This window comes from Galeopterus variegatus, unplaced genomic scaffold (genome assembly GCF_000696425.1).
Source record: "Galeopterus variegatus unplaced genomic scaffold, G_variegatus-3.0.2 Scaffold233, whole genome shotgun sequence".
Taxonomy (NCBI): domain Eukaryota; kingdom Metazoa; phylum Chordata; class Mammalia; order Dermoptera; family Cynocephalidae; genus Galeopterus; species Galeopterus variegatus.
The window spans coordinates 212,230-240,164 of NW_007726344.1; the positions used below are offsets into that span (position 1 = coordinate 212,230).

Genomic DNA, 27,935 nt, shown 5'->3' on the forward strand with positions numbered 1-27,935 from the left:
GCTTGCTGGGATCATGGCGGAGGAGCAGTGTGAGGTTCTGCCGCCGGCACCGGCTGGCCTTGGGGCGGGTCTCGGGGGCGGCCTGTGCCGCCGCTGCGGCGCGGGGCTCGGCGCCCTGGCCCAGCGCCCTGGCGGCGTGTCCAAGTGGGTCCGGCTCAACGTTGGCGGCACCTACTTCCTCACCACCCGGCAGACGCTGTGCCGGGACCCGAAATCCTTCCTGTACCGCTTGTGCCAGGCCGACCCCGACCTGGACTCGGACAAGGTGAGGGCCGCGCGGGCCAGCCGGGAGGGTCCGGGCCGCCGCACACCCCTGCTCCGCGCGGAGGAGACCTCGGCGGGAGCGGGCGACTCGCCCCGGGCTCCAAACCCCGCGTTCCCTCGTCGCCAGCTTGACCCCAGCTCCCCCCGACTCCCCATCCGGGGCCGAGGAAGGAGAGGATGGCGCCCTGGCACCCACCGCCGTCGAGGATCCCCAGGCGCTTCACCTTGGGGCGTCTCTCTCTTGCCCTCTTTGCTCTTCGGTGGAGGAGGAATATCCCAGACTCCGGACTTTGCTGTGGATCTACTTTTTTCTCCTTCCTTAGATCGTTTTGCCCATGGTGTATGAACACCTCTCTCCGTCCCAGTGTACTTGCTTGCTCTGGAGACCTTGCGTTCGTCTCATCTTTTCACGTTCCAGACGTTTGAATTAACGGCATGTGGGTTGACACGGGTGGCCTTCCTTTCCCAGTGACTTGCATTTAGAGAGCTGCACTCCATCCTTTTTATCCACAGCACGCATCCACTCGGCAGCCCGTAGAAGGTGCCGTCCATAGTATGATTTGTCAAAGGGAATATTGCTAAGGGGTGGCTTAGGGGTGTCAGGGAGGGGGCAGGTAGGGAATCCTTTTAAATCTGCTAATTAGCTTAGTTTTCTTGCTGCCCTCGCAAAAGGAGAGGAATTTCCAAGTTAGTTTTTATCTTGTCTCTGATCAAATTAAATGCTCACACTGTTGTGCAGATGGTAATAGAAGCTATCTTGATTATTACCTTTATTTTACAAGAAGAAAAGTATTGTGACCGAGGAAGAGTATTTCAGGAGCTGTAGGGGATTGAAACTCAGACAGAGGACTGTTTGAAAAAGAGTTGTTTATATTTATTCTAGACAGTTCACAAGCCTTGTACCAACTTTGCTGGGTCTTTCAGTGGAGGCTACATAGTCGCAGTTGGCTTTGTGCCTTGCCAGCTCGACATTTGTGGTGTATGAGGCTTCCCAGAAAGATCCGGATTCCAATTCAAGTTCGAGAAGCCTGTCAGACCATTCTCAGCGTGGCGTGACCTTATAATCAGGAAATGAGAACTCGTGAGTTATCACAGAACCACTCATCATGGGTAGGAATCAGGGTTTGAGATGCCACCGCTCCTGTCCTTTTCCCCACCCCCAACTGTTTCCATTGCTCATTTGGCCAAGCTCTCTACTCTTAGAGAATTGACCTCCCAGAAAATGACAGTCATCTCCAGGATAGAAACAGGCTTGTGCTAGCTGTGATTTTCCTTTTATACTGTGGGTGTGTGCTTTACTGTTTGGGTTGTCTTTTTAAACTGTAGGTCTTGGTGATAATTAACTTGCCGGTCTACTCAAGCTTTCCTGTTCTGTATATTAAATCAGATTTTTTTTTTTTTAAAGATGACCGGTAAGGGGATCTTAACCCTTGACTTGGTGTTGTCAGCACCACGCTCTCCCGAGTGAGCCACAGGCCGGCCCCTTAAATCAGATTTTAAGTTGCTCTTGTCCACTGGGTTCTTTCGAGGCAGTGACTGTTCAGCACTGGAACCGTTGATTCAGAGCCAATTGACTTTAGCACAGCTGAGTTGATCCATCTCTTTATTTTACTGTCTCTTAAGACTACTTTGAAAATTATGCTTTATTATAATAGGAATCCTTGGAGGGGGTGATTAATCTATCAAAATATATCTATGTCGTAGTTGTTTTTCCCCCCATCGTCCATTTAAACACACTTGGCTTCCAAATTGTAAAACTGAAGCTCAGAACATTAAGGTTAAACAGCAGATACAGTCTGTCTTGTGAAATAGTTGATAGTAAATAAGGATTAGTTTTAGTTACAGATAATTTGCCAGAAAGAATAATGCTAATTCACATTAGTCATGTTACTAAAGTCTTTTACTACTAATGAGAAAATACATAAAATGCTCCAACTTCTGAGCTTTTTCCCTCTGTGATTCTGATGAAAGAATGTCCTAGGAGGTTCCTCCTAGATAATTAAGTCCTGACTGAGGAATCTGAGGAGGAGGGTGGAGGGGAAGGGGTGTTAGGAGTGGGAAGCTATTAATTACGTGATGGAAGACAAACAGGATGTTGATTCATGTGTGAAGATCTCTAAGACCTGACCTCGTAGTTAAGATTAGTGAGAGGATACCTGGTAGATATTCCTAGAGTTGAACTTAAGTGCAGTGGAAAATTTCCTGACCTGTGTTTTTTGAGCACCTAGGCTTGTAGAATGTGGTGCTCTGGATAGGACTTGGGTGGGAGATTTAAGGGAGAGGAGTTCCCAAGAAAAGGAAGACACAGCACCTTGCAGGAGCCTGACAGGCTGGGAATGACCATGAGAGTGCAGACAGCATGCTCTAAAGTCAGGGTGTCTGGTGGGGTGCTCGGTCAGCATGGCCACGTGTGAGAGGCCAAGTTATTCTGGGGTTTTCTGGAGGATGCTTTTTTTTTTTTTTTTCCGTTTTGTCTTTTTTTCGTGACCGGTAAAGGGATCGCAACCCTCGGTGTCGCGCCCGCACCGTGCTCAACCAGTGAGTGGACTGGTCTCTATATGGGATCCGAACCCTCAGCGGGAGCGCCGCCGTGCTCCCAAGCGCCGCGCTCTACCGAGTGCGCCACCGGGCCGGCCCTGGAGGATGCTTTTGAAAGAAGTTGATAGACAGGTTTTCAGGGAGGGTTGGGAACACCACACACATCCAGGGACTACCTTGACTGCCCACCCCAGTCTTCAGAGCCCAGTTTGGGACCCACCACCCACCATACCCTGTGCTCCCAAGCCCTTACCCTCCTGTCTCAGGGCCTACATGGAGCCCAATGCTGCAGTGAAGTTCTCTTTGTAGACAGCCCCAGTGTGAATTCTCACTTCCTCCAGGGACTTCCTCCGGCGGGACAGTGACTGTGTTGTGCATTTCACCATCTGCTCACCTGCTGCTCTGTGTCATTTTTCTCTTCCATGTTGTCCTTAGGGGCAGGCCAGGTGCCATAGCTGCCTGTGGGAAGTGCTTTGGAAAGACTCAGCACTTGATTCGTTTTGGTTACGACTCTGTGTATTCCATGGTACCTGGTCCACAGGCATTGCCGAAAACAAAGTAGTTTGCTGTTTCTGACTGAATCAGCCCTGCTTTAGTGTAGAGATACTTTAGGAGTTCAAGGGAAACAGCAAGTACTACTACGTTATGGTTGGAAACCTCTCAGATGGAGGAGGGTCTGAGGAGGATTCAGTCTCTGCAGCTGAACCAGGCCTGGAGAAACCTGCTGGTGCACATGAACTTCTGCCTGTTGACCTGGGCCATGGTCCTGGCTTCAGGGTTGCAGATGTGGTGACATCGGATGGGTCTTTGAGGAGTGGGGCAGTCATGGTGCTTCTGACGACAGTGTACTTGGTATTGGTGAGACTTTTAAAGTTAGAAAGATTTGAAAGGAATATTACAGTCAGGGCTAAGTGATGGGGGTGTGGGCAGGAGTACCATCTCTGAAGCTGCTTGGCAAGAGAAGTGGGGATTACTTAGAGTGGAAATGGCAGATTATGCTCTGTGTAACTAACTTAGAAGCGAAAAACTAACTTGCCAGATTCCTGCGAGTGTCCCTGTGCACTAGTGTAAGGGCAGGAGTGGGCGTCTGCGACTCTGATGTGTTTCATTTCACACTTGAAGATGTGGCTCTGAGCATGTTCTTTGCTCTGACCACAAGTTGTGGCTTATTCAGGGCCTCAGGGGACAGTCTTGTGCTGGCTTCACCCCCCAACAACCCCCCAGCAGGAGGTTGTCTTTGGTGAATCTGTGGTCACTTTTTTTACAAGGCGCCTCATGTGAAGGCCCCTCAAGCATGAGCCAGGCTACAGGTCAGTGCCGTAGAGTCCTGAGAAAAGGCCATGCCTTTCGTGATGAAGTTGGGCCTCTCTGAAGAGAGTTTGTTTCAGGGCATCAGACACAGGCCTGTGTAGTTCTGGGACGTTCTCGCTCTCAGTTGCCCTAGGGTGGCCGGGACGAACTGTGTCACCTGCACAGTGGCTCCTCTCCCTGCTGACTGCAGCACAGCTTTGGATGTGCTTGCCCAGCAGGGGTCAGAAAGCTCTGGCCCACCTGCCAGTATTTGCAAGTAAAGTTTTACCGGGACACAGAGATGCCGGGTCACTCATGGGTTGTGTGGTTGCTTTCACTCCAAAAGGGCAGGGTTGAGGAGAATGTAAAATACTCTCCATCTGGCTCTTCTCAGAGAACGAACGCCAGCCTGGGTCAGTGTGGACAGCAGTGGCTGGGGCGGGGCGCCCACTCTGGCCCAGCTTTGCCCAGCCCTTTCTTGCCTGGCAGGCATCCTGGTGGCTGGGAGCAGGGGCTGGTGGCTCCTTTCAGAGACCTGTCAGCAGTTTGGGTTTTTTAGTGGGCTTCCCCTCTGCATGCTCCAGGTCCGTCTTTGGAGTCTGGGAAAGGAGCTGATTCTGCTTGGCACTGCTTAGGGAAGGGTCTGCATTGCCACTGCCTCTGCTTTGTTGCAGGCTGGCTTGCACTAATCAGGCCTTAATTGGGAAGCTTTCCCTGGGCTGCAGAGCACCCAGAAAATTCCAGTGATGGAATAGTTTTCCTTGGTGTCAGAGCCAGACTCCATGCTCAGGGAGCCTGAGTTTAACTGTCTGTCCCTTAACCTGCTATGTGACTTGGGGTGAGTTAATGCACCTCTCTGAGCTGTGGTTTCGTCCTCTGTAAAATGAAGGCAATGCTCCCTCATGGAGTAATTGGGACAGTTAAGGAAGATGGATGTGATGCCTCCCCACCCAGGGCCTGGTGTGGGTCATGGCAGTAAATAGAGACTGCCCTTAGTAGTCTTTATTTTATTTTTGTACTCCGTTGTTAGAAAGAATATGCCAAAAATGCTTTTACTCCTCCCTCAAAATTTATTTATTTACTTTGTTTTTTGGCAGCTGGCCGGTTCAGGGATCTGAACCCTTGACCTTGGTGTTGTCAGCACCATGCTCTAACCAACTGAGGTAACTGGCCAGCCCTTCAGAACTCATTTATTAGTGTCTGCCTCTTGTGTATCACCATAAATCTCGCAGCACCTGGGGTGCTCAGGTGTGTGGCCAGAGCCAGCCACCTTCAGTCTCCCTTGCCTCCCCTGCTGCCACTTCACACACTGGAGGACAGGCCCTCGAATGGTGAGTCCCCAGTGCCACACCGGAGCCTGTGCATGGGGGAGGGCAGAGCTTCCTGGGCAGCCACTGAGTTTTTCTGCAAGAAACTTGATGCCTTCAAGCCTGGAAAATACACCTGCATAGTTCCAGTATGAGGTGCCAGTGTGTGCTGGGATGGCTTTATGGCATCCTGGAAGGCACCCGAGTGCAGGGTGCACACCGGTGGCCCTCCTCGCCATCGTCCTTGTCAGGCAGGGTTCTGGCTTCCTTGGCAGCTGGGCTTCCCCCATCTTTGGCCTGGTGTTCTAGTCAGGTTTGGGTGGAATGTTCTGCTGATAGGCTGCAGTGGTTTTGTGAAATGGGTGAGTGAGAGGCAGGCGATCCTCAGTGAGGAGGAGGAGGCAGGTAGGTGAGGGGGCAGAGAAGCCCTGGGCCTGCCCTTCAGCCCCAGCAGCGGGTGGGGAAGGGAGAACTCTGTGTTCAATCTGCCCACAGGGCTGTGTGAGGGGAGAGCACAGGCCACCTTGGAGCCAGCAGGGCAGTGGCTGTGCGGAGAGCTGGTGGGGTGCTTGAGCGCTTCATGGGCTGTGAGCCCCTGGCTGGGGTGTCCTGGCTGCATAGTGTCCTTGGATGCTGTCCTGCCTGCCAGCATGGAGGGCTCTTAGAGACTCTGGAGCCTGGGAGGCCTCACTCCCAGCTTGCAGGGCCACTGGGTGGGGCTGTTTGCAGTCATGGAGCCTGAGTTGTCTTGCATGGTGCTCCCATCCTTGTGATCAGGTTTCCCATCTCTTTTCATCTCTGGTTTTTCTTATTTTTTTTTTTTCCTTTTTGTCTTTTTTCATGTCCGGCAACGGATCGCAACCCTCAGTGTCACGCCCGTACCGGACCGGGACCGGCAACGGGATCGCAACTCTCGGTGCTACGCCCGCACCTCGCTCAGCCAGTGAGCGGGAACCGGTCTGTATGTGGGATCCGAACCCTCGGCGGGAATGCCGCCGCGCTCCCAAGCGGCGCACTGTAGCAGTGCGCCACCGGGCTGGCCCACATCTCTGGTTTTTCTGATGCCAGCAGTTTTGTGTTAAGCACACACCAGCCTGACGAGGAATGTGATACCTGTTGGGGGTTTGTTTGTAGGTTTTCCGTAGCTAGAGTGTCACTAGGGAGGACATATCTGAGAAATCCAGAGGGTGGACATCCCCTGCCTCATGACACAGATGTTTGTAGCAGCTGCAGCCTGCACAGGTGGCCTGTCTCAGCGTGAGCCCTGTCTTCTGGCTTCAGCTCTGTGGTTGTGTGCAGTGAGCGCCAGCTCTCCTGGCATCTGTGGCACAGTTGTTGGGGGCTAAGAAGCTCGGAAAGGGGTGTGGGGGGAGGCATGGGAACCAGGTTCCTGAGGTCCCAGCCCTGCTCTGAGAATCTAGGGGCCTCGGATAAACCCCCCTGGTCTTTGGGCCTCAGTTTCCTCACTTGTAGTTGGTGATGTCTAAGGCCTCCTTGGGGTCAAAGATACAACAAATCTGTATAAAACAAAGCAGAAGAGAGAGTAGGTGAAGGTTTTGTGGGTGAATTTGAAATAGAGTCATTTGAAATGGATAATTTCAGAGTAGAAACTAAGTATTTCTTTTTTTTTTTTTTTTTTCCTTTTTGTCTTTTTCCGTGTCCGGCAACGGATCGCAACCCTCAGTGTTGCCCCCGGACCGGGACCGGCTATGGGATCGCAACCCTCGGTGTTGCCCCCGCGCCTCGCTCAGCCAGTGAGCGGGAACCGGTCTGTATGTGGGATCCGAACCCTCGGCGGGAGCGCAGCTGCACTTCTCAAGCGGCGCACTATAGCAGTGTGCCACCGGGCCGGCCCCGAAACTAAGTATTTCTAATTAGGTTGATTGCCGATGTTGGTGCACAGAAAATTCTATGCTTTTGCACTTAGATTTCAATGGGAAAATTTGACAGAGAATTCATCTCCCAGATTTGGCACATGACACTCACCCTTCTTAATTTTAGCTCTCTACCATGGCCGCGCCTCTCCTCTCAACACGGGGTTTCTGAACACCGGGAAGAGACTGAGGAGCCTGAGTGAGAGAGTCCGGGTTATTTTCAGTGTAGACGCTTGCATGAGAGCCTGGCATGCTGGACACGGGGTGTCTCCTGCCATTTCCAGGGTGCGTGGTTGTATGAAGGGGCGTGGCCCTGCGGCGATGGGCGTCCCCACGTTACCAGTGCTCTCCTGGGCGGCTGTGTGGGGGTGGGGGGAGCTGGTGCCCAGAGTTGGACTGTTGATTAGCAGGGTGGCCCGGGCCCGCCACTGGACTTTTCCTGACCAAACATAGGCTCCAGATGTTCCATGGACTTGGGGAAGGAGTGAAAGGAAGGGGACTCTGAGCCCACCGCCGCCTTGCCTTCAGGACGCTCAGTTGGAGGTGTCCAGGCTGGTCTGTCTGGGGAGCCTCCCTCCATTTCGGGGCTGCTGGCCAGGCGTCTCCTGGGAGTGCTTATGACATGGGCTCGGCCCTGCCTTTGGCCACGCACTGCTCTTGGGGAGATGACTGGGGTGCCCACTCTGGCGTGGCCGGGGCACCATCTCTGCGGCCCAGAAACCAGTGGCGTGGACTCACTTCCCCTGGCGGCTCAACCCTGTGGGTTGTGCCCACTTGATGCCACTTGAGCACCAGCGACCCACCCCACGAGTGTGTGGACTGATGGCTTAGTGGGGGATGGCCTTCATCACATATTCAAGAGCTATGTCCAGCAATTCCCTTTTTTGGGCCTGGGAGGGGAGGTATATATTTTTTAGCCAGCACTGCACAAGTAGGTCAGACACTGATTCAATGAGAAGCGAGGAGGGTCAGTAGAGAGAATGGTTTGTTGAGACAGCAGTCTTAATTCTGGCTCTTTTACAAAGAATCAAAACAAACCTTCCCCACTCTGTAAATGTAGCATGAACTTGTTACATAAGTTGCATGGATAGGACAGAAAAGAGGAAGGAAGAAGAGGGGTCCTTGGGTCTCGCCAGCCAGCCCTGGCATCTCGGGCTGTTTCCTGGCTGCCTTTGTTCAGAGTCTGTTTGGTTTTAGAGATGTGAACACAAGAGGACATGTCATGGGGTTTCCTTCCACGTGTCCCAGGCTCTTGGTGCGGTGACCTGACAGCTGAGTGGTGGGCTGCAGGGCTGTGCCTCAGTTGACCTGTCATTGCCCTAAATCTTCCCGAGGTGATCCTCTGCTGACTTTGCACTGTAAGCCTGAGACTGACATTTGGAATTTTGGATGTCTTTGTGTTTCTTGTTTTCCTGTATTCTGAGTATCTCCTTATTTCTGCATTAGGATGGAAAGCCCTGAGCCGCATCTCCAGCACTTGGACCTGTGGTGCCAGGGCCCATATGCCTGGTGGTCGCTGTCTGGGGGCTGGGCTGGTTGCCTGCCCTGCGACACTGTCCCCTGTGCTCTTGCAAACACTGACACAATCCAGAGCACAATCTAGAGTGCATGGCTCACCCACCTTGGGAGCTCTGGGAGGCCCACCTGTGAAGATGGAAGTGAGAGTCAGGCCACAGGGCAAGGGGAGCCCCAGTGAGATTTTGGGGTCTTGTTTCAGGACCCTCAGCACTTGTAGACATTGAGCTCTCCCATTGAAAGCTTCTAAAGAGCCCAGTGGTGAGAATGGCACCTCCCATGCTGCCCTAACAAGCCAGCCAGCACCTCTGCCCAGATAGTGGCTTGGCTTCTTTGGGAAGCCTGCCTGATTGAGAGGAATCCACGAGAAGAACGGTCAAGGGCCCTGTGAAAACTGACACCACAGGAAACCGTTTTCAGATCTCCCACAAGGCCACTGCTCCTCAGCCTCCAGAGCCTTCACTCTGCTGGCACTCTGGGCTCTGGGTGGCCTTGGGGCAGGCCTGGATGTGGGCTCTGCAGCTTCACCCCAGGAGGGGGCTGGGCAAGGTGGCTGCAGGCTGAGGGTCCTGCCACTGCAGATCCTGGGGACGCCCCTGAGGTGTTGGGTCATGCTGCGTGGGAGGAGCGAAGTGACGAGACTTGCCACCTGAAGCCCACACTCATGGATGCCAGCCCGGGCAATGGTGTGGCTGAAGCAGCCGGCAGGTTCGGGAATGCCCCATCAGGCTGGGCTGTGTCACGAGGATGGGCGGGTGCTGCCCCTGGCAGCGGGCATGTCCAGGAGGGAGGCAGGGCCCAGGTGTGCATGTCTGCAGATGTGCTCCTGCCAAGCTTTCTAAGTTGGCCTGTGTGGCTGACTGCCCCAGATGGCTACCCCCAAGACTTTGGAGAAGGTGTTTTTATGGTAAGAGAAGAAAAGATTCAAATATAAAATTTACGTGGATTTTTAAGATAAACCACAAACTGTTGAGGGTCATTTGCAGTGTGTCCAAAGCCTGGCTCTTGGGGCACTGCTTCAATTGACCCTTCCCGGACAGAGACAGGCCGCACTCTCTGGGGCTTTGGCTCCACCTTGTCTGGCTCTGTGGCCAGGGCATGTGGCTTCCTTTCCCTTGGAATTTATCGCATCCCTCAAGATGGAGCCTTGATGAACAGGGTATGTTGGACTAGAGCACAGACCGCTGCAGCCAGAGGAGATCGAGGGTCATTATGGCTAAATATCTTATTTGACAGATGGGGAAACTGAGGCCCAAAGAGAAGGAGAGTGGCTAAGTGTGAGCCTGGACCCTGGGTGGTTGGACCTCCCCCAGCCTGGTGAGCATGGCTGCCCTGCCCGCTGCCACACCGACCCCCACACTCTGGGCCTGTTTGCTACCTGTGCCAGCTGTGCCCATGTGTGTTTGCATGGGGGATTCTCCTTCAGCAGGCACTCCTCCAGAGCCTTTTTCTCCCCTTTTCTGTGCTGACTTCAAGGCAGCTCCATCCTGCTGTTCTCATGTCTTCATAGGTGTGCCTTGGTTGACCTGGAGGTCCTAGTGCCAGGGCCCAAGCACTGTCTTCTCAGACTCTGTCAGCAGGTGCGTTCAGAGTTCGCTTTGCTGTTCTGCCCACCAGCCTTGGCTCCCAATGAGGCTAGCAGCAAACGTCTTGGACTCTTTGGTCTTGTTCTTCTGGAAGTCTCCAACAAGCTGTTCCTGTAAAGGTGCCTCTTAGTTGGATGCCGGTGGGTATTCCTGTGGGCGCCCAGCCTGCTCTTCCCATGGTGGCTGGTGCCAGGCTCTCAGACTGCTGGCTGTGGAGCACAGGGTATGCTGGAACACGAGGCTGTGGCTGACTTGTTGGGAAGGCTCATCAGGGCTGGCCTTCCATGGGGACAGAGCATGAAGCTGGGCAGAGCCTGGCACACTGTGGATAGAAGTCACGCTGCTGAGGTCTCACTGCAGACCCCCTGAGGAGGGACCATCACCCCTGCTGGTGACCTCGGCCTTGGACAGCCCCACATCCAGCGTTTGGGTGTGTCCTGCCCCTGACCCTGGCCAGGTGTGGTCTGGCTGAGAAGCCAGATGAGGGCGGAGGTTCTTTCAAAGCATCCATTGGCAAAGCTGCCTGCAAGGGGATGTTTAAGGAAAAAGGCAGCCCTGCTCAGCGGCAGGGGCTGACCGAATCCACGCAGGCCCTGAAACACGCGATGCCCTGGCCCTGCCCTTCTCCGAGGTTTTGAGGCCGAGCCCCAATGCCAGCTCGCCTGGTACCCTGTCTGGCTCCTCAGACCAGCCACATTCTTTCTTTTTTTTTTTTTCCCTTTTTGTCTTTTTTCGTGACTGGTAACGGGATCACAACCCTTGGTGTCACGCCCGTACCGCGACCGGCAACGGGATCGCAACCCTCGGTGTTGCGCCCGCACCGCGCTCAACCAGTGAGCGGACTGGTCTCTATATGGGATCCGAACCCTCGGCGGGAGCGCCGCCGCACTCCCAAGTGCCACACTCTACTGAGTGCGCCACCGGACCGGCCCAGCAGCCACATTCTTTCTAGCCTGTGCTGCTGCCCCTTCTCTGGTGCGCCAGGATGCCCCAGCACTGTGGTTTCCATAAGCTGTGGCTCACTGGCCCTGCCCTCTCCTGTCCCCTCGTCCTTCCAGGCTTTGGAGGCCAGGGCCACCTTTGTGTCTCTTGTGCTGCTCAGCATACCAGCAGTGCTCAATAAACAACTTCTCCTCTTCTCCCGGGTCCCAGTGCCCAGTGGGATGGCAGCAGGTCCTGGCGTATTGGCAGGCATGGGACACGGCCCAGGACCCTCCCCTGTGTGTGTAGCTATCCATGAGGTGAATGAGATGCTCTCATTCCCATGTTACTCATGAAGAAACTGAGGCTCAGGGTGGCCTGGATTTGCACTCACTGTGGCCTGGCCTGGAGGCCTCGGCCAGCTGGGACAAGGAAGGCTCCCGGGGGTGTCCCAGGCCGAGATGAACCCCATCCCCATCTGATCTTAACTTCTTGACCATCTACCAGCAGTCTGTCAAGTAGCAGTGGGCCATGTGGAAGCTTGGGGACATGTAGATGTCCCACAGCTGACACTTTTCTGATGTGGCATGGGGAGGGGGTGTGTGGTGGCACTGTTCATTTCTTTCCAGACTTCAGCCCCTTTAAAGGAAATGGGGGGTTTGGAGGGTTGGGAGAAAAGGCTGGGGACCAGGCTGGAAGGCAGAGTGTGGGGGCCTGTGGGATGGGAAGCCTGGCCTGAGGCAGTCTCTGCTGGTGTTTCCTTGCTGGCTGGTTGGGGGGGGGAGGGGTGATGAGGATGAGGTCGGGAGGTCTATGTGGGGTTGGGACACTGCCCTGGGGTGCAGCGTGGTGGGGAGTGCACAGGGAGCGGGAAGGGGGCGATGGGCAAGCGAGGCTCCTGGCTCCAGGCCCCCATGTCCAGAGTCTGATTGATTTTGTCTCAGCCACAGGGCTCAGTTGTGTCCTTTGATCTAAGAAAAGCAGATCTTTATATCTTTGCCTGGTGGACTTTGTGGTGAAAGAAACCCTTGAAACTAGCAGGTTTTATGGCCCAAATTGGAGAAATTGATGTCTGTGAATGGAAAATAGGGTCTTAACAGGGCCTGTTGCCTCCTGGCTCTGGTGCCTGAGGGCACACGTAGTCATGAGGCTCGGGCTTTCTCCCCTGCAAAGATGCTGTTACTGTCCTCCTGGGCCTGGCTGAGCAGCTGCTCCCATTGGAGCATGGCATTCACCGAGGCCTGAACTGTCAAGGGCCCCCTCTGAGCCTTGGAATCCACTTTCTGGTCACGGAGGTTGCATCCACTCTCCACTTGAGTTATGGAGTCCCTTTCTTTCCTGAGCACTTGGCCATGGCCTTGCTGCTGGGAGGCAGCCTTGGTTCCTGCTGCCCTCACTGGGCTGTCCGTGCTGATACCAGGTCCCACCTGGGGGAGGCAGGCTTGCAGGAGGGGCCGAATTCTCAGGGTGGGTGTCTGGTGTGGAGGGAGGAGCAGTCCCCAGCCCCACATCAGCATGTCAGTGGGGCAGCCATGTGGGAAGGCCTGAGGTCCTGCAGCCAGTGGGCTATGTTGGACTCAGTAGTCCCCAGGTCAGATGTGTAGCAGTATATGGGCCTGGGTCTGGGGTAAGGGTCGGGGAAGGTGACAGAAACTCAGTGCTTCTTTCCTTTCTCCCATGTGGTTGTCCTTAAAACATCTGAGCACATTGTAGTCAAGTTGACCGCTGTTGGTGGTCCCAGCTGCCACAGACCCACAGTGCCGCCCCGCTGCGGGGCCACACCACTCCCCACTGTCTCTCATGCCTTGGGAGGGAGTGTCTGCCTCCACAGAGGTGGCTGCAATGGGTGGTCAGGGGGCATCCGCTTCCAGTTGGGGAGGGCCTCCTCCTGAATGGTCCGTTGCATAAATAGCCAAGCTTAAGGTGGGAGTTGCAACCACCAGGAAAGCCCTGGAGCCACTGCTCTCAGCAGAAATGTGGCTCCTTCGGGTTACTATTGGCTGTGCCTCTGGTCCAGGCATCCCTTGTTGCTAACAAGGCTGTTGACAGTGGTTTTGGAGTTCTGCAGCCATCCTTCACCAGCCAGAGATGTCTCAGCCACTCTTGGCAGTCAAGCAGCCCCAGGGTCATCCCTGACCCATAGTCCAGGACATCTGCCCAGGGAGGCCCATGTCTTGAGTGTCCTTTAGAGGCCAAGCCACCGGGAGGAGAATCTGTGTTTGGTCATTCTGTGTGTTTCCTCAGGAATTTCTGGAGCTGGGAGGAAAAAGGCCTACACATAACCACTGCAAAATAAATAGAGGTCCCATCCTGATACAAGACAGAACTTGTCTTAGACCTGAGATGGTGACAAGTTAGGGTTAGTGGCTGCAAGTGGCAGCACCACTCAGGAATTCCCTGAGGTGCCATAAACATGGATCTAGTTTGAGGTTAAAGAGATGGGTATGACCCGTGTGCCTCTAAAGCTCTTCAGTGTGTCCTGGCTTTGGGTAGCCACAGAATGGGCGGTTTCTTATCCGGGACTCATGGTACTTTGTCCCTTGCAGGATGAGATGGGTGCCTATCTCATCGACAGAGACCCCACCTACTTTGGACCCGTGCTGAACTACCTGAGACACGGGAAGCTGGTTATTAACAAAGACCTGGCAGAAGAAGGTGAGTTGTCCTTTCTGCACAGATACCTCAGCTTTGGGGGCGGGGGCCCATGCAGATGCTGGTTGGTCCGTTTAAGATGCAGACCTGTCGGGCCTGAGTCCCCTGCTGTGTAGCAAGCCCTGTGCTGGTGGGCAGGCTGAGGCTGCTGCTGGATACACAATGGGCCTGTCAGTCAGGTTGGAGGGTTCTTGTTGGCTGGCTGGGAAGGGCAGAAGCCTGTATCTGCACTCCCTGGATGCGGCTGCTTCCCAGGCTCCCTCTTCCAAGTGTCCAGTGTTGATTCCAGTGTGGGCGGGGGCTCCTCCCTTGGGAGACCACCCACTCCCACAGTTGCACTGGTTGATGTGGCCCGAGGCCTATGTGTGCCGGATGTGCCTGCCAAGTCCTGGTGGCATGCCTCAGAACCTGACCCACCCCACTCTGCCCTCCGCTGAGGACAGCTCAAGAGGTGGAGACCTCTGTGCCACCATCTGAGTTGTGTCTGCCACTGCTGGTCACCAGGCTGCATTCTGACAGGTCGTGGAGCACAGAAATGGATGGCTGTGACAGCTGTGTTCTGGTACAGCCCTGGCTCGGAGAAGCCCAGGGTCTATTTCATGAGGGTCTCGGGAGGCTCCAGTGCCACCCACCTGCTCTCAGACTTGGCTGCCTCCCTGGCCCTGATGCTTTCCTGTCACCACTGGTCTGGGCTGAGCAGTGTCCCTGTGAGCTCCCACTGCACCTCTGCCTTCCTCTTCCTGAGTTCATGCAGGCCCCAGTCCCTGGTGCTGTGGGGACACCTCGTCTGGAGCAGTCAGCTCTTCACACTCACTCTTTTTTTTTTTTTTCCTTTTTGTCTTTTTTACTGACCGGTAATGGGATCGCAACCCTCGGTGTCGCGCCCGTACTGGGGACCGGCAACGGGATCGCAACCCTTGGTGTTGCGCTTGCACCTCGCTCAGCCAGTGAGCGGGAACCGGTCTCCACATGGGATCCGAACCCTCGGCGGGAGCGCCGCCACGCTCCCAACCGGCGCACTCTCCAGTGCGCCACCGGGCCGACCCACAACCATCTTCTTTTTGAGCAGCCTCCGCCATTTCTCCCACTCAGACGCTCTCCCAGGACTTTCAGGGACAATACTTTTTATGATCGTTAGGGAGGTTCCTTGCAGGTGAGCAGGGGTGGAATTATCCCCCAAGCCTAGAGTTTTGCACACAGTAGGCGCTTTAAAAATGCTGAAAAATGAAGCTAAAATGAGCTGTGAATATGCTGGTCTGGGACTTGATGTGACGAGGGACTTGAAGGTAGAGTAAAATGGTAAAGCATAAAACCCTGCTGCCCACCTGCCCAGCTCTGAGCTGCCCCTCCCTCACACTCACTCTTGTTGCCTGAGGGTGGCCTTCCTCTGTCAGCTGGTGAAGATGCGTGATCCTAGGCTACACATCATCTCACAGCTGGGTCCAAATGTGTTCTGCTTAGAAACGGGGGCTTGACACACACCAGGCATCAGCTGGAGCACAACAGCCCCATAGCCACTGCCTTTGGTACTGAAGCTTTTGCTGCTACAGTGTGGCCAAGCAGTGGGGGCCTGTTCTCTGTCCTCTGCAGGTGGCTGTGTTGTGCTGGCCTGTCACATCCTCCATGCGGCTTCCCTTTGGGGCTGGGGCTGAAGAGATTAAGAATACCCAGGAGAAGGCTCATGGAATCTGTTCTTAAGAATTTCTGGGAGGTTTCGGGCCGGCCCGGTGGCGCACTGCTACAGTGCGCCGCTTGGGAGCGTGGAGGCACTCCCGCCGAGGGTTCGGATCCCATGTGGAGACCGGTTCCCGCTCACTGGCTGAGCGAGATGCGGGTGCGACACCGAGGGTTGCGATCCCGTTGCCGGTCACGAAAAAAGACAAAAAGGAAAAAAAAAAAAAAAGAATTTCTGGGAGGTTTCAAGTTCCTAAATATGGTGCTTTACAGATGGCTGTCTTTGGAAAGAGTCTTGGAGCTGGGAGTCATCCTCCCAGTTAGCCACATGCTTCATTTGAATAGGGGAAGCTGAAGTTCTGAGCCACTCGGACATGTGCCCAAGGCCAACTGTGGCCCACTATGTGCAGATTCCCAGCTCAGGACATTGAAGGAAATGCCAGTCACAGTCCCCAGTGTGCTGGGGACTCGGAATGGCTGAGTATGGGTTGCCTGGAGGGATCCTGCAGGAGGGTGCTTAGTCGACACCACTGTCCCTCATTTTCAGCCCTCTGTCCCTATGGCCCCAGGAGCAGTGTCTGCAGGAAGTCGGTCTGGGTGTTAGGACGGGCTGTGGAGTTTCTGCTGGGCCAGGTGCATGGACCCACCTCAGGCAGGAGCTGGGGGCAGGTGCCAACGTTTATTCTTTGGTCTGGTCTGGGGAAAGTTACCGTTATTCTTTTCTATTCCAGGAGTGTTGGAGGAAGCAGAATTTTACAATATCACCTCACTAATAAAACTTGTAAAGGACAAAATTAGAGAACGAGACAGCAAAACATCACAGGTGAGACCAGTGACTACCACCCGGGAGCTCCTGGGGCCTGGCGGGTGGGGTGGCTCATGCAGCACCCCTCCCGCGGGGTCCATCCAGCTCCCTGGGTCTCCCTGGCAGCAGGAAGAGACGGACAGCTGTGTGGGAGGACCAGGGCGAGGTGGGGCAGAGGCTCCAAGGGCGGGGGAGCCACAGATGCAAAGGGCCTGTGGCCAGTGTGGCTGGAGGAGAGCAGGGGAGAGTGGCAGACATGGACTGGCCCTGCAGGTCTGTGTGGGCATGTGAGGATACGGCTTTTACTGGGAAGAGCAGGTGGGGTCGTGCTCTCCGTGCCTGGTGCCTGGATTCAGGTCCTCCCTGAGGGCCTGCTGCACATGGCAGGAGCATGCATGGCCCCTCTGCCACCTGTCAGGCTGCATTGTGTGAGAGGGGCCATGTCCGGCAGCTCCATGGAGGGTGGCTCGGCGGGTCTGGGGCATTAGCTGTTGTCAGCGTGCCAACTCTGCACTTGAGAGCGGCTGGGCCCTTGCCCAGCTAGTGGAGCTCCTTTGGGAGGATGCCGCGAAGCAGACGCCATAGTGCTCTGGCTGCTGTTATCTGAAGAGTCTTGGTGTACTTAAAACCCTCTTGCTGCCCCTACTGCCCAATGGGCTTTCCTGCTACGCACCTCCCAGACCCTTGTAAAAGGGCTCACTAATGTCCTGCACTCGGAGCAGCTGGTCAGCAGCCAGGCTTGGGAGGGGCAGGTAGCACCACCTGCCGAGCCCTTTCCCTCCTGCGGGAGCCCACTCGGCTGCATGAACCTCTTTGCTTCAGTGCCCCACCGCAGGCTGGAGGTAGGAGAGGCCCCCCTCACAGGGCCTGGCTCACGGTCACACACCAGCGTCAGTCACTGGCTTGTGGCAGAAGAACTAAGGAACTTGGCAGAGACAGGGTGTGGCTTTGCCAATGTTCATCGTTGGCATGCATCTCCTCCTTCACGTGGGGACCCGGGACTCCTGAGGTCCCCGCCCTCACTCTATTCTTCATCCATGCCCACGGCCTCCTTGTGTCTTGTGTGGCTGCAGTAGCTGCTCCGAGAGTGGGGACTTTGTCAGGTCAGTCACCCATGTGTCCCCACAACGAGAACCCACCGGGAACACAGTGCAGTGAGTACATGGGGGGCTCAGGAGATAGGCTGCGTTTTAGGAAGGAGTTCAGCCAGGGAAGGCCCCTGTCTGAGCTGTGGTGCGTCTCTCTGAGTTCTCTCTAGTGGCAGGGTGTGGGGTTTGTCTGGCACTGCTTCCAGGCCCTACCCAGGAGGTCCCCTCTATTCATGTCTAGCACAGGTAGGTGTTCTAAGGATTTCAGGAACATGACTCATTGTATTTTGAAATTTAGAAATGGAAATATTTTTGGAGGCGAATGAGGAAGCAGAAAACAGCAGCTGTTGCGGGCTGTGTTTAGCTTTGTGGATGTGCTCAGGGTTGCTTTGGGCATTGTGACCTGGCTGAGCCATGAGGAGTGAACATCAGCCTGGCCTGGCCCCCACGTGGGCAGGGCTGCTTGGCTGGGTATGCAGGGAGTGGGTGTGGGGTGTGCATGGTGTCCCTCACCTTTGCCTTCATCCCTGCAGGTGCCCGTGAAGCACGTGTACCGTGTGCTCCAGTGTCAGGAGGAGGAGCTCACGCAGATGGTGTCCACCATGTCTGACGGCTGGAAGTTCGAGCAGGTGAGGGGCCCCCTGGCCAGGCTGTGTCTGCCTGGGCTGCAGCTGGGTTTCTAGTTACAAAGGTCCGGTCTCGGGGCTGCTGCCTATGACTGGGGAAGGCACCTGCCTCTTTATGGCTGCTGGAGGTGGTGTTGGCTGTAGAAGCGCCTACCCCAGATCCCTCCCGCGCCCTCCGAGTCCTGCTCTGCAGTCTTCTTACCCAGCCCACTCTTGTGGGCTGAGCGTCCTCTCGCTGCTGCCGGCCGGACCGTGGAGGCGCGGCTGGCTTCGGGTCTCTCCTCCCCCTGGTTTGCATCAGGCTGGGCTGCATGGGGCCCCTGACAGCGTTTCTGTGCAGAGCGTTCCTTTCTCCTGTAGTAGCTTCTTGTGCTGTGGTGCTTCGGGACGTTGTCCAGGGACCTCAGGATGTGTCAAGGCTGGTCTCTGATTGTGTGGGCCCCTGCCCATGACCTCATTGTCGCCGAGCCTGCTCATAGGTGGACACTGAGTTGGGTGTTGACCCTGCCTGGCTCTCTCCATCCTGAGTGTTTTCCTCTGTCATGTGCTTCTGTCATGACCCAGGGTCCCTCCTGATCACGGCCACCCTTTCCTTTGGGTCTTTTGAAATAAGGCATTGTGTGAAGAGTGCTTGGAGTCCTCCTTCAAATGCCACTGGAGGCTGTGAACTGGGCATCCTGGTTTGGAGTTAAGCACCTGTGGTGCCCCGGCCTCCACCTGGGTGTCCTCCTTCGTGACCAGCTTCAGGACTCTGTCCTTAGCTCTCCCAGGTGGTTCCCAAATCTGTTGCAAAGCACAGGGACCTTCTGCCTTCTCGATTCTGATCTGCTCTGCACGTGTTGACCCTCGGGGACCTCTTATGCTCCCTGTTCATGCTGGCGAGGCCCGGAGAGCCAGAGTCATGTTGGGTCAATAAAGAGTGCTCTGCTTCCCAGAGCAGGAGCTGGAACTTCTGGGTCACCAAGCTGCTGGGAGGTGGGGCCTGGTCTAGGGGCTGTGAGGTCCCCTTAGTTGATTCCTTCTTTGTGGACTCGAGCTTTGGGGACCTGTGAAGTGGCCGGATGGAGCTCAGGGTCACCCAGCAGTCAGTGACGAGGCCAGGGTGGGTTGTGAACAGGGTCTGGAAGTGGCTTGCGTGCCTTGTGAGAACACGGAGCCTTGCAGACGTGGCTATGGTGCTCCCACCTGCAGGTGCACCCCACTGCACGGTCTAGCACTGCGGTCGCCTCCTGGCTGGCCCACTGCTGCCGCAGAGCTGCTCCCTGTGGGCTGCTCTCCCCACCCGTCTCCTGCATGTGTAGATTCAGATACAGGGAGGCCAAAGAGCAAGTGGCCTTTCAGCTGTTTTTTTGGTATCAATAATGATGCCATTAATGTCCCAATTTAGTAGTTTCCTTTTGATGGATTTTTGCATTTAAAAAGCACAAAAGCACATGACCCTGCGCCAGACCCCTGGTTGGGGCAGCTGCTCTGCCCTGGGACCTGCATCGCATACCTGGTGACCTAGAAGGATGCAGGTGTGTTGGAGTGGTCTGAGGGTGGCCCACTCAGTCCCAGTCAGACCGCAAGGCTGAGACGTGGGAACCACAGCTTCCCTGGCATCCGTCTCTCAGATTCAGGCAGTGTGGCCTGGGCTCTTCCTTCCAGGTGGCCTTCTTCCCCTGCCACCACCCCAGGTCCCACTGTGGGTGGTCAGCCCCCTGAGGTGCTGCTTCCCTGGGCAGTCGGCCTTCGCTGTCATCTAGTACCTGCCCTGGCAGCTCTGAGTAGCTCCCCACCCCCTGTGTCCCTGTCCTTAGGGAGGTGTCAGCATCCCCTATTGGCCCAGCTGGAAACACAGAACAGCTCTGACCCACAGAGAAAGAGACTGTCCCGGCACATCTGTGATGATGTGTGCTGCAGGTGTGTGTGCCGTGCTGTGAGGGCTTTTGGGAATTTGCTCATTAGAGTCTCATGGATGACATCTGCCCCTGTCCCCAAGTGCTGGCAGCTTAGCCATGGGTTCCCTCCGGTGGCAGCGTGTCACCAGGCTGTGTCTTCCTTGCAGTTGGTTGGCATTGGCTCTTCTTACAACTATGGAAATGAGGACCAGGCTGAGTTCCTGTGCGTGGTCTCCAAGGAGCTGCACAACACCCCGTACGGCACGCCCAGCGAGCCCAGCGAGAAGGCCAAGGTGAGCAGTGCCAGCCCCGTGCACAGGCTGCTCACAGACACGCCGCCCACAGGCTGGGTTTGGAAGCTTTTTCTCTTCAGAGCTCTGTATTTCTGCCATTCTCATTAAGCTCCTGGCCATCCCCATGTGATTCCTGACTCTCAGAGGCAGTCTCCTGCAACAAGGGATGTGGGACATGGAATGGTGGTCTCTGAACACAGGCCTCCCCATGGGGTGGCCATGCAGTTTCCTGGAAGTATCCTCTGGTCTTGCTGACAGGGGCTGTGCTTTTAAGGAATGCCTCTGTGGGCTGTTTTCTCAGGGGACCAGGGATCCTCTGTTGCCAGGGGACAACCTAAGTATGTGGGTGAGGATCTGGGACACCGAGCAGCCCATGAGGCCTGGTTCTTGGTGGTGAGTGTGGGATAGCCAGTCCTGGCTCACTCCTGAGCCTGGGGGAGCTTCTTGGGATTTGTAGCCATCTTGGCCACATCCAGCCTGGTCTTGGGAGTTAGCTGTTAGTTTGCGAAGGGAGAGCGTCCTGTAGACTCTGTGGTTCTTAGACCCTGGGGTTCTTGGCCCAGCATCTTGGCAGCCTGTGTGAACGGGTCCAATCCTTGCTGGTATCAGGCTCTTCTGGCTCCTGAGGCAGATGGGGCAGCCAGGGGTGAAAGCCAAGGACTGCCTACCTCGTCTGCTCTCGGCAGCCCTGCCCCCAGGTGACTGATGCTGCTGGCACTTCCTCTGGGCATGTTCTTACAGTCTGTCCTCGCAGAGACCAGCATTGGCCTGGGCTGGCTCCATCTGGCAGGACTCCCAGACTTTAGAGCCAGGCAGTGGCTGGAGAGCCCCTCAGCCAGCTCTGAAGGGGCTCACGGGACCCACAGGGGTCTTAGCAGAGCCAGGAGGTGAGGGCAGGGCACTGTAGGCAGCCAGCTTGGGCGAAAGGTCCTAGGCCAGCGGGTGACCTCAGTCAAGGCTGAGGGCATTGCCAGAGAGTATTTTGGGTGGGTGCAGGGAAAGGCCAGTACTGGAAGGGTTTTAACTGGTGGTTAAACCTGGGCTCCTGGGGTGACCTCAGGCTCTTGACTGTGGCCTCTGGTTGGCGGCCACCTGCCCAGGACCATCCCTGGAGCCTTTCCCAGGTCTTCCTTTGGAGGGGTGGGCTTGGAGCAGTCCACAGAGTCACTATGCATGTCTCAGGTCTCAGGGTGGCGCTCCCGCCACGTGTGGAATAATGGTGCCTGGGCCCCAGGGCCTGGCATGTGCTCTTGCTGCGTGTTGGGAGGCTGGGCTCTGTGCACGGCTGCCGCCTTGAGGCACAGGATGGTGCGGGGTTGGTGGGGAAGCCGGGGACCCCATGCCAGGCCCAGGGATGTGCTTCCCTTTGAGTCTGGGGTCTAGAAGGCGACCCCCGCCTCCCCGAGAGCCCTGAGCCCGGAGCCCGGTTACGAGGAGTCACCTCTTCCTCCCTGGGCCACTGCAGGGCTCATTTGTACAGTGTGTTATTTTTAGAAGCTTTTTATTTCTGCACTTAAACACTTTTTGTAACCAAGCCCACAGGGCCCTCTCCCCCAGGGGGCTTTTCGGCTGCAGAAAGGACACATTCTGTGCTGTGAAGAGGCTCCAAACGTGACCCCAGATCCCTCTGCTGTTGAAATCGTGGCCCTATTTCTCTCCCCAAGATGCCTGCTCTGAAATGGGGTGGCTGCCCAGAGGCGCGTGCATCGCGGGACTGGGTATGGAGGGCAGTGGTTTGGGGACACCCTGTGTGCAGCCTGGTTGGAGCCAGGCTGCAAATTCTGAGGGCCACAGGTGTCCTTAGAGCTGTGCCCGCCAACCCTGCAGCACCGGTCGCCACCTGGCACTGCTGGGCAGCCTGTGCCTGTTTCGAGTGGCATGTGGTGGGAGCAAGGGATGTGAAAGCCCCCGAGGCTGTGGCCGGTGTGAGGTGTTGGGACAACCATGAGTGAGAGGGATGGCCCACCTCCACCTCTAATTGCCAACATGGGCTTCCTAAGCCACCATCTGGCTGAGAGGGCTTGAGAAGTCGCTGGAAGGACATACAGATGTGCCAAGAGCATTTAGACTCGGGGCACTGTTTATCACGGAGGAATTCAGATGAGGTTCATGTCAGTCCTGGCAGGAGATGTGTGGGGTAGAGGCCAGGCACGTCACCCTTGCCATTGACATGTGACGTGCATGGAGCCTCGCCCACCAGGGCAGCTCCTGGCCTCTGCCCAGGGTGTTCCCGGGGCTCCATCACGTGGCATGGCTGGTGGCAGATTGATGGATCAGCTGCCCCTGCTGGGCTCAGGCTCAGCCCCTCTAACCGAGGCCCCAAGCCCAGCACACAGCAGAGGGGCCTGTCCAGTGGGACGCAGGCCCCAGCCAGACAGAGGCCCTCCTGTCAGGCAGGACGGTCCTAGGGCCTGGAGGTCACCTCCCAGGAGCCAGGCTGAAGGCTTTTTGGGCAGGGCTCAGCTGCTCGCTTCACAGCCTGAGTGTGTGTCTGCAGAGGAGCCTGCATGCCATGTGTTCCACATGCAAGTGGGTCCAGGGCCCCAGCCTTGAGGGGTGGCAGCCTCATGGTGGCTTTCCTCCGTCTGTTCCCGGCTCGCATGTCCTGATGGCCATGTCTTCTTCTCCCTTGGCCGCCTGCCACAGAGTGACGATGAGGAGGTGAGTCCCCCTGGGGACGACTCAGATTGAGTGTGATGTCACGGTGAGCTCTGCAACCTCCAGTCTCCTTGACCCTGTGACCCTCCCCATGCTCTGTCCTGAGCCTGTAGTTGATGAGACCCCCACGCTCGATGCCGCCTGTGTAGATCCTCAGTAGAGCTGCCTGAGGGGGTGGGGGCTGTCGTGGGACACTGTCACTGCTCTGTCGTAGTGTTCCCTCCACAGATGCCTGTGGGCAGGAGGGTTGGGCGTTTGTGGGGATGACCTTTGTGTCAGGACACGGGAGCACCCTGGTGGCTGGCAGTGAGTACTTACTCCAGCCCACCAACCCCCGAGTGGTTGACCTCCCTGCCTGTCACGGGCCATGGGCTCAGGACCCTGATCCCAGATACCAAGGCCCGGGGCATCCCTGCCCTGCCCAAGCCTCTCAGCCCAGTGCTGCTATCGTGTCTGTCCCAGGGCGGGGACGACATCTGGACCCTCCTTCCCTCTGCCCTGCCCCAGCTCCCCCTCCAGTCCCTGCCCTGCAGTGTGTTCTGTCTGTGTCTCATGGGCCGGGCCAGCGCTAGAACCTGGCCACGTCGGCACGTTAGCAGGGATTGGCGGTCCGCTCCCTTGCTGGCACAGGGGGACGGAGGCCTGGAGCAGGTGGGCAGGCCCAGGCCACCCCAGGTGTACATGCATTACCCACTGGGCACCCTCACCTTTGCCCTGTGAGGAGCTGACAGTGCATGAGGGAACTTGGGAAGCACTGGCCGCCAAGCACCCCAACGGCTGAATGTCCCGCGGTGCATGGTCAGGGCCAGGGTTGCAGACTGTGGCCTGGGCGCCAGCTGCCCATTTGAGTGCAGGCACGGCTAAGCCAGGCTTTCCCTTTTCAGTGGCTGTGTTTTAGGTGATTGTACACATCCTCATCCTCAGTTCAGCCTCGTGATCCAGATGCTGGCCTAGACCTGTGCAGTCCGTCTGTCCTTTACATTTTTCTAGTAGCCATGTTAAAAAAGTCAAAAAATGTCAAGTTTATGCTAGTCATATTAACCCAGCACATGTACATATTATCATTTCATCGTAGATACTGAGATACTTTGTCTTTCCCTTTTCCACTCTGAGTCTCAGATCAGGTGGGTGGTTTGTGTTCTGGCCATGTGGGTTAGGACACTCCTGTCGTAGGGCCTCAGAAGCCACGTGGGCAGCAGGCTCCCAACTGTGACAAGACAGTGGGTCGGGGCTTTGCCCACTGAGCACAGAGGAGCCACACCTGCCACCAGGAGGTGCCAGGGCGTGGAGGTGGGGCCAGTGTCCCAGAGGGAGGAGGGGCTTCTGTTGCATGGGCCTCCCTGCCCCCTTCCTCCCCAGTTGCTTCCTGTGTGTATGCTATCGAGAACATGCTTTGCTGGCCCAGGGGGTCTGGGCTGTTCATGAGAGCAGTCCTGGAGTGGCCCTGGCTCTGGGCCTCACCAGGTGATGCCAGGTCAGCCGCTCGCCTGCCCTTAGGGGTGCTGCTCCTGGGGCGCAGCCTTGCTGGTCCCTGGCTGGTCTCTGTGGTTGGTTTTGGGCTCCCTGTGGAAGGTGGCCCTAGGCAGGAGTGTACCTGGAGGACGTGGGTCTCACTCCAGCCCTGCCTAGGGCAGAGGGTGCCTCCCTGCCTCAGGAGAGAATGCTGGCATTGTGACGGTCACAGGTCCTCAAGGGGTCTTCTCATGAGGAGGGAGGTGTTGGGCTCCTGGCCCCTCTGGGATGTCACATCACTCCCATCATTTCCATGGCTTAGTTTTGCCAACACAGGCACTCCATCTGCGGGGCCCCAGCTCTGCACAGGGCCAGTGGGGGATGGGGGCTTTGCCTGTCAGCGGGGGTGGCGCCGTAACCCTGGGTCACCTCCACCCGTCCTTGCGAGCCTGGGAATCACACTGAACTTGAGGAGCTTGCATTTGTCAGTCGTGAGGAGGGTTGTGCGGCTCCCCCAGCACAGCAGAAGGTGTTCTGCAGATGCTCTGGACAGCGAGTGGGTGCCACAGGCAGGGGGTGACCCTAGGACCCCTCAGTGGGGACCAGCCCAGGGACGGGGATGGGCAGGAGTGAATGAAGACAGGCCTCTGGGAGGCTGGCTCTTTCCACTGCCAGTGGGCTCTCAGCAGCCTTGTCTCGGGACAGGATTCCTGGTGTCCTGTCCTCTGACCTGCTGCCTCAGCAGCCCACATACGACACAGGGAAATAGTCGCACGGAGCTGACTTCTAGTGACATTTGCCAGCTCCGAGGCTCCCTGCCTGGGGACGAGGTGTAGCTCCTCCACTGGTCCCTCAGGGGCCCCAGCCCGATGGGGTAGAGATGAGGGATGCAGGAGGTTCCGGTTTGCTGGGGAGGGAGGTGGGAGGTGGGCACAAGGGGCAGGGGCCCTATAGGCCTGACTGGTCCAGGAGGGGCGGACATCCCCCCAGTGTGGTGGGGGGAGGGTGTTCTGAGGTCACTCTGGTGTTTCATAGGGTCCCATCTGGCTGCAGTGAGGAGGGGGCCTAACCCTGGAGGTGGGCCCTGCCTGGCAGAGGTGCAGGCCGACTGGGGGTGGTTGAGACGGAGTGAGGAGTTTTCCTAGGAGGGCCCAGGCACCTGGGTTGTATGACTGGGCACACGGTGTGGGGATGTGTTCCACACTGGGGCAGAGGAAAGGAGAAGGACAGGTTGGGGCAGGGGCTGCTGAGAGACCCTGGGGCCCAGGTCTGCACTGGGCTGAGAGACTCGGCAATCAGCACTTGTCGGGTGGGGAGTGAAATCTTCAGGTGGGCTCTGCCACCCTCGGGACAGGCTGAGGCAGAGGACCCTGAGGGGGGAGTCAAAGTGGGGGCCATTGTTTGTGCTTGCCTGGTAGGAGAGAGTGGGGACTGGGTGTGGGGGGTCCCTGGAGCCTTACCAAGGAGCTGGCCCCCTTTGAGGGCCATGCGGTATGTCTCAGAGGAGGCCCAGGGCCATGCAGGGCAGACAGGCCTGCTGCGGGATGGGCTGGGGGAGGTGTGGGGACTGGGACATTTGGCATCAGGTTGGAGTGGACATTGTGAGGGGCCTGGAGCTCCCCTGCTGCCAGCTGGGCTTGGGCCTCAGCCTGTTCTGGGAGGTTGGCCCGCGGTGCCGGGTCCTCGGCTCCCAGAGCCAGGCCGTCTGTTCCAGCCCCAGGTCTGTGCTGTCCTGGACATCTGCTCCCCCCGTCCAGGGCCTGAGTCTTCATTCTCTACATTTGGTGTTTTTCAGATTTTGCAAGAACGAGGTTCAAGGATGTGAGGGACACAGTACTGACAGCTGAAGAAATGATTTACTTTGTCCCGAGACGCAACAAACCGTTCAGGAAGCTTGGCCATGAGAAGAAACCTGCTTTTGATAATTTTCCTAGAGATCTGGGTGTGAATCCTTTTTTGCCTCTGAGGTGGGTGGTGAGAGACGGGCCCAGCTATCTGAGGCTGGGTATCCCTGTGGGGGAGGTGTCATGGCCCAGGGGCTCTGTCTCTGGGGGCCTCGCTCTGATTTTTCTAAGTGCCACCCATGTGGGCCTGTGGCAGGATGCTCCCGATTAGCCTGTTTGATCACTGAAGACCATTTAAGGACAGCGTTCTTGGTGCTACATAAACTGTCTGTAAGAGCAACCGGGGCCTCCGCAGTAGGAAGTGACAGCAGCCGCGTCGATGTCCAGCACATGGTGGCCTCGGGGTCTGGGTGCCACTGGTCTTCCAGGGGGCTCTAGGCTCTAGTCCCTGAGTTAGGGGTCTGCTCTGTCTCCGGGTGTGATCAGTTGGTGGTTCCTTCGACCCTGCACAGGTTCCTGACTGGTGGCCTCTGCATCCCCACTAATTCCGGGGCCGCCTCCCCAAGGTGGGCCTCACCGGCCTGGAACAGTCGTCTTCTCAATTTGTATTTTCCGGGTGAGAGAACTTTGTATCCCTTTTTTCAAATGTGGATAGACTCCCCAGTGTTTATACTCTTTAGAAATGCCTAAAAGTGTCGCTACGTTTTCAGTTAATGTTAAGTCATTTAGCGGGAGGTGGAAGTTTTGCTCATCTGTCCCACCCACAGGCTCGTGAGGGAGCTGGCACCCGCTGGTGCCTTTGTTGCGCGGGGGCTGGTGGTCGGGGCTGGAGGCCTGGCTGCCCGGCTGCTGGCGCTGAAGCTCTGGGTTCCAGCAAAAACTGGGGTGTTCACAGCACACCACAGATGTCTCTTCCCTGCGGCTGTCATTTGCTCTGTGGAACTACACAGTTTCCTTTCTCGTGGTCCCAGGGCATGTGAGACCCTGTGCGGCCCACCGGGCTCTGCCCCTCGACCTGACGTCAGCGCAGCCAGGATTCCCTTAGAAACTGCTACCCATGTGCTTTGAGACCAGATCTGCCCAGCTGGTCCTCGGCTCATCAGCATCCAGGGACCTGGCATGAGTGAGCAAGGGCTCCTAAGGGCAGCTGTGCAGACCGGCCCCAGGGCTGCCAGTGCGTGGGTCAGAGGCTGCTGGCGCTGTCTAGTTCAAATGCTTCCAGAGACTTCTCGCCCATGCCCTCTCCCTCTTCTCCTTTGCCAGTAACCTGATTAAGCAAGTTCTCCAGCACCTAGGACTTACCTCCTCCTTTTTGTAAGGTCTCTTGTGTGTTGTTAAATGTTTGGCTTAAACAGTTTATGAAAACTTTCTGTAGGGCAGACTTAGCTGCCAGCTGGCTCTGTCCTCCCCAGTGGAGCTCAGGAGGAAGCGCGGGTGTGCTCTGGGCTGCTGGCCGCTTAGCGTTGTTTGATTCATGACCTTGACATAATAGTTAGGCTTGTGGTTTTTTTAATTTAAAGATATTAAAACTTAATTCACTAAAGTTTATTCTAAGGGGATATTTATACTTTTATACTTTTTTAGGTATCCGTATTTTATCAGCTTACAGTTTAATGCCTAAGTTTCCCCTGAAGATAGCAAATAAAATTGTGTATTTATGAATGAGCA

The 27,935-nt window shown here is 56.4% G+C and overlaps 1 protein-coding gene across 1 annotated transcript; it reads left to right on the forward strand.

Annotated features, from left to right (window-relative positions):
* The first annotated feature begins 13 nt into the window (after positions 1-13).
* On the forward strand, positions 14-27,935 carry KCTD5 (potassium channel tetramerization domain containing 5). Its single transcript, XM_008566272.1, has 6 exons — positions 14-265; positions 13,842-13,950; positions 16,353-16,444; positions 18,048-18,143; positions 20,188-20,313; positions 26,219-27,935. The coding sequence occupies exons 1-6, from the start codon at positions 14-16 to the stop codon at positions 26,246-26,248; spliced, it is 705 nt and encodes a 234-aa protein (XP_008564494.1). The 3' UTR covers positions 26,249-27,935.

What these genes read in the sequence shown, in the direction of transcription:
- KCTD5 (XM_008566272.1), top strand. Translation starts at nt 14, where the DNA reads ATGGCGGAGGAGCAGTGTGAGGTTCTGCCGCCGGCACCGGCTGGCCTT. An exon ending in CAAAGACCTGGCAGAAGAAG is followed by an intron (nt 13,951 to 16,352) that starts GTGAGTTGTCCT and finishes TTTCTATTCCAG; the next exon opens with GAGTGTTGGAGGAAGCAGAA. An exon ending in GAGACAGCAAAACATCACAG is followed by an intron (nt 16,445 to 18,047) that starts GTGAGACCAGTG and finishes TCATCCCTGCAG; the next exon opens with GTGCCCGTGAAGCACGTGTA.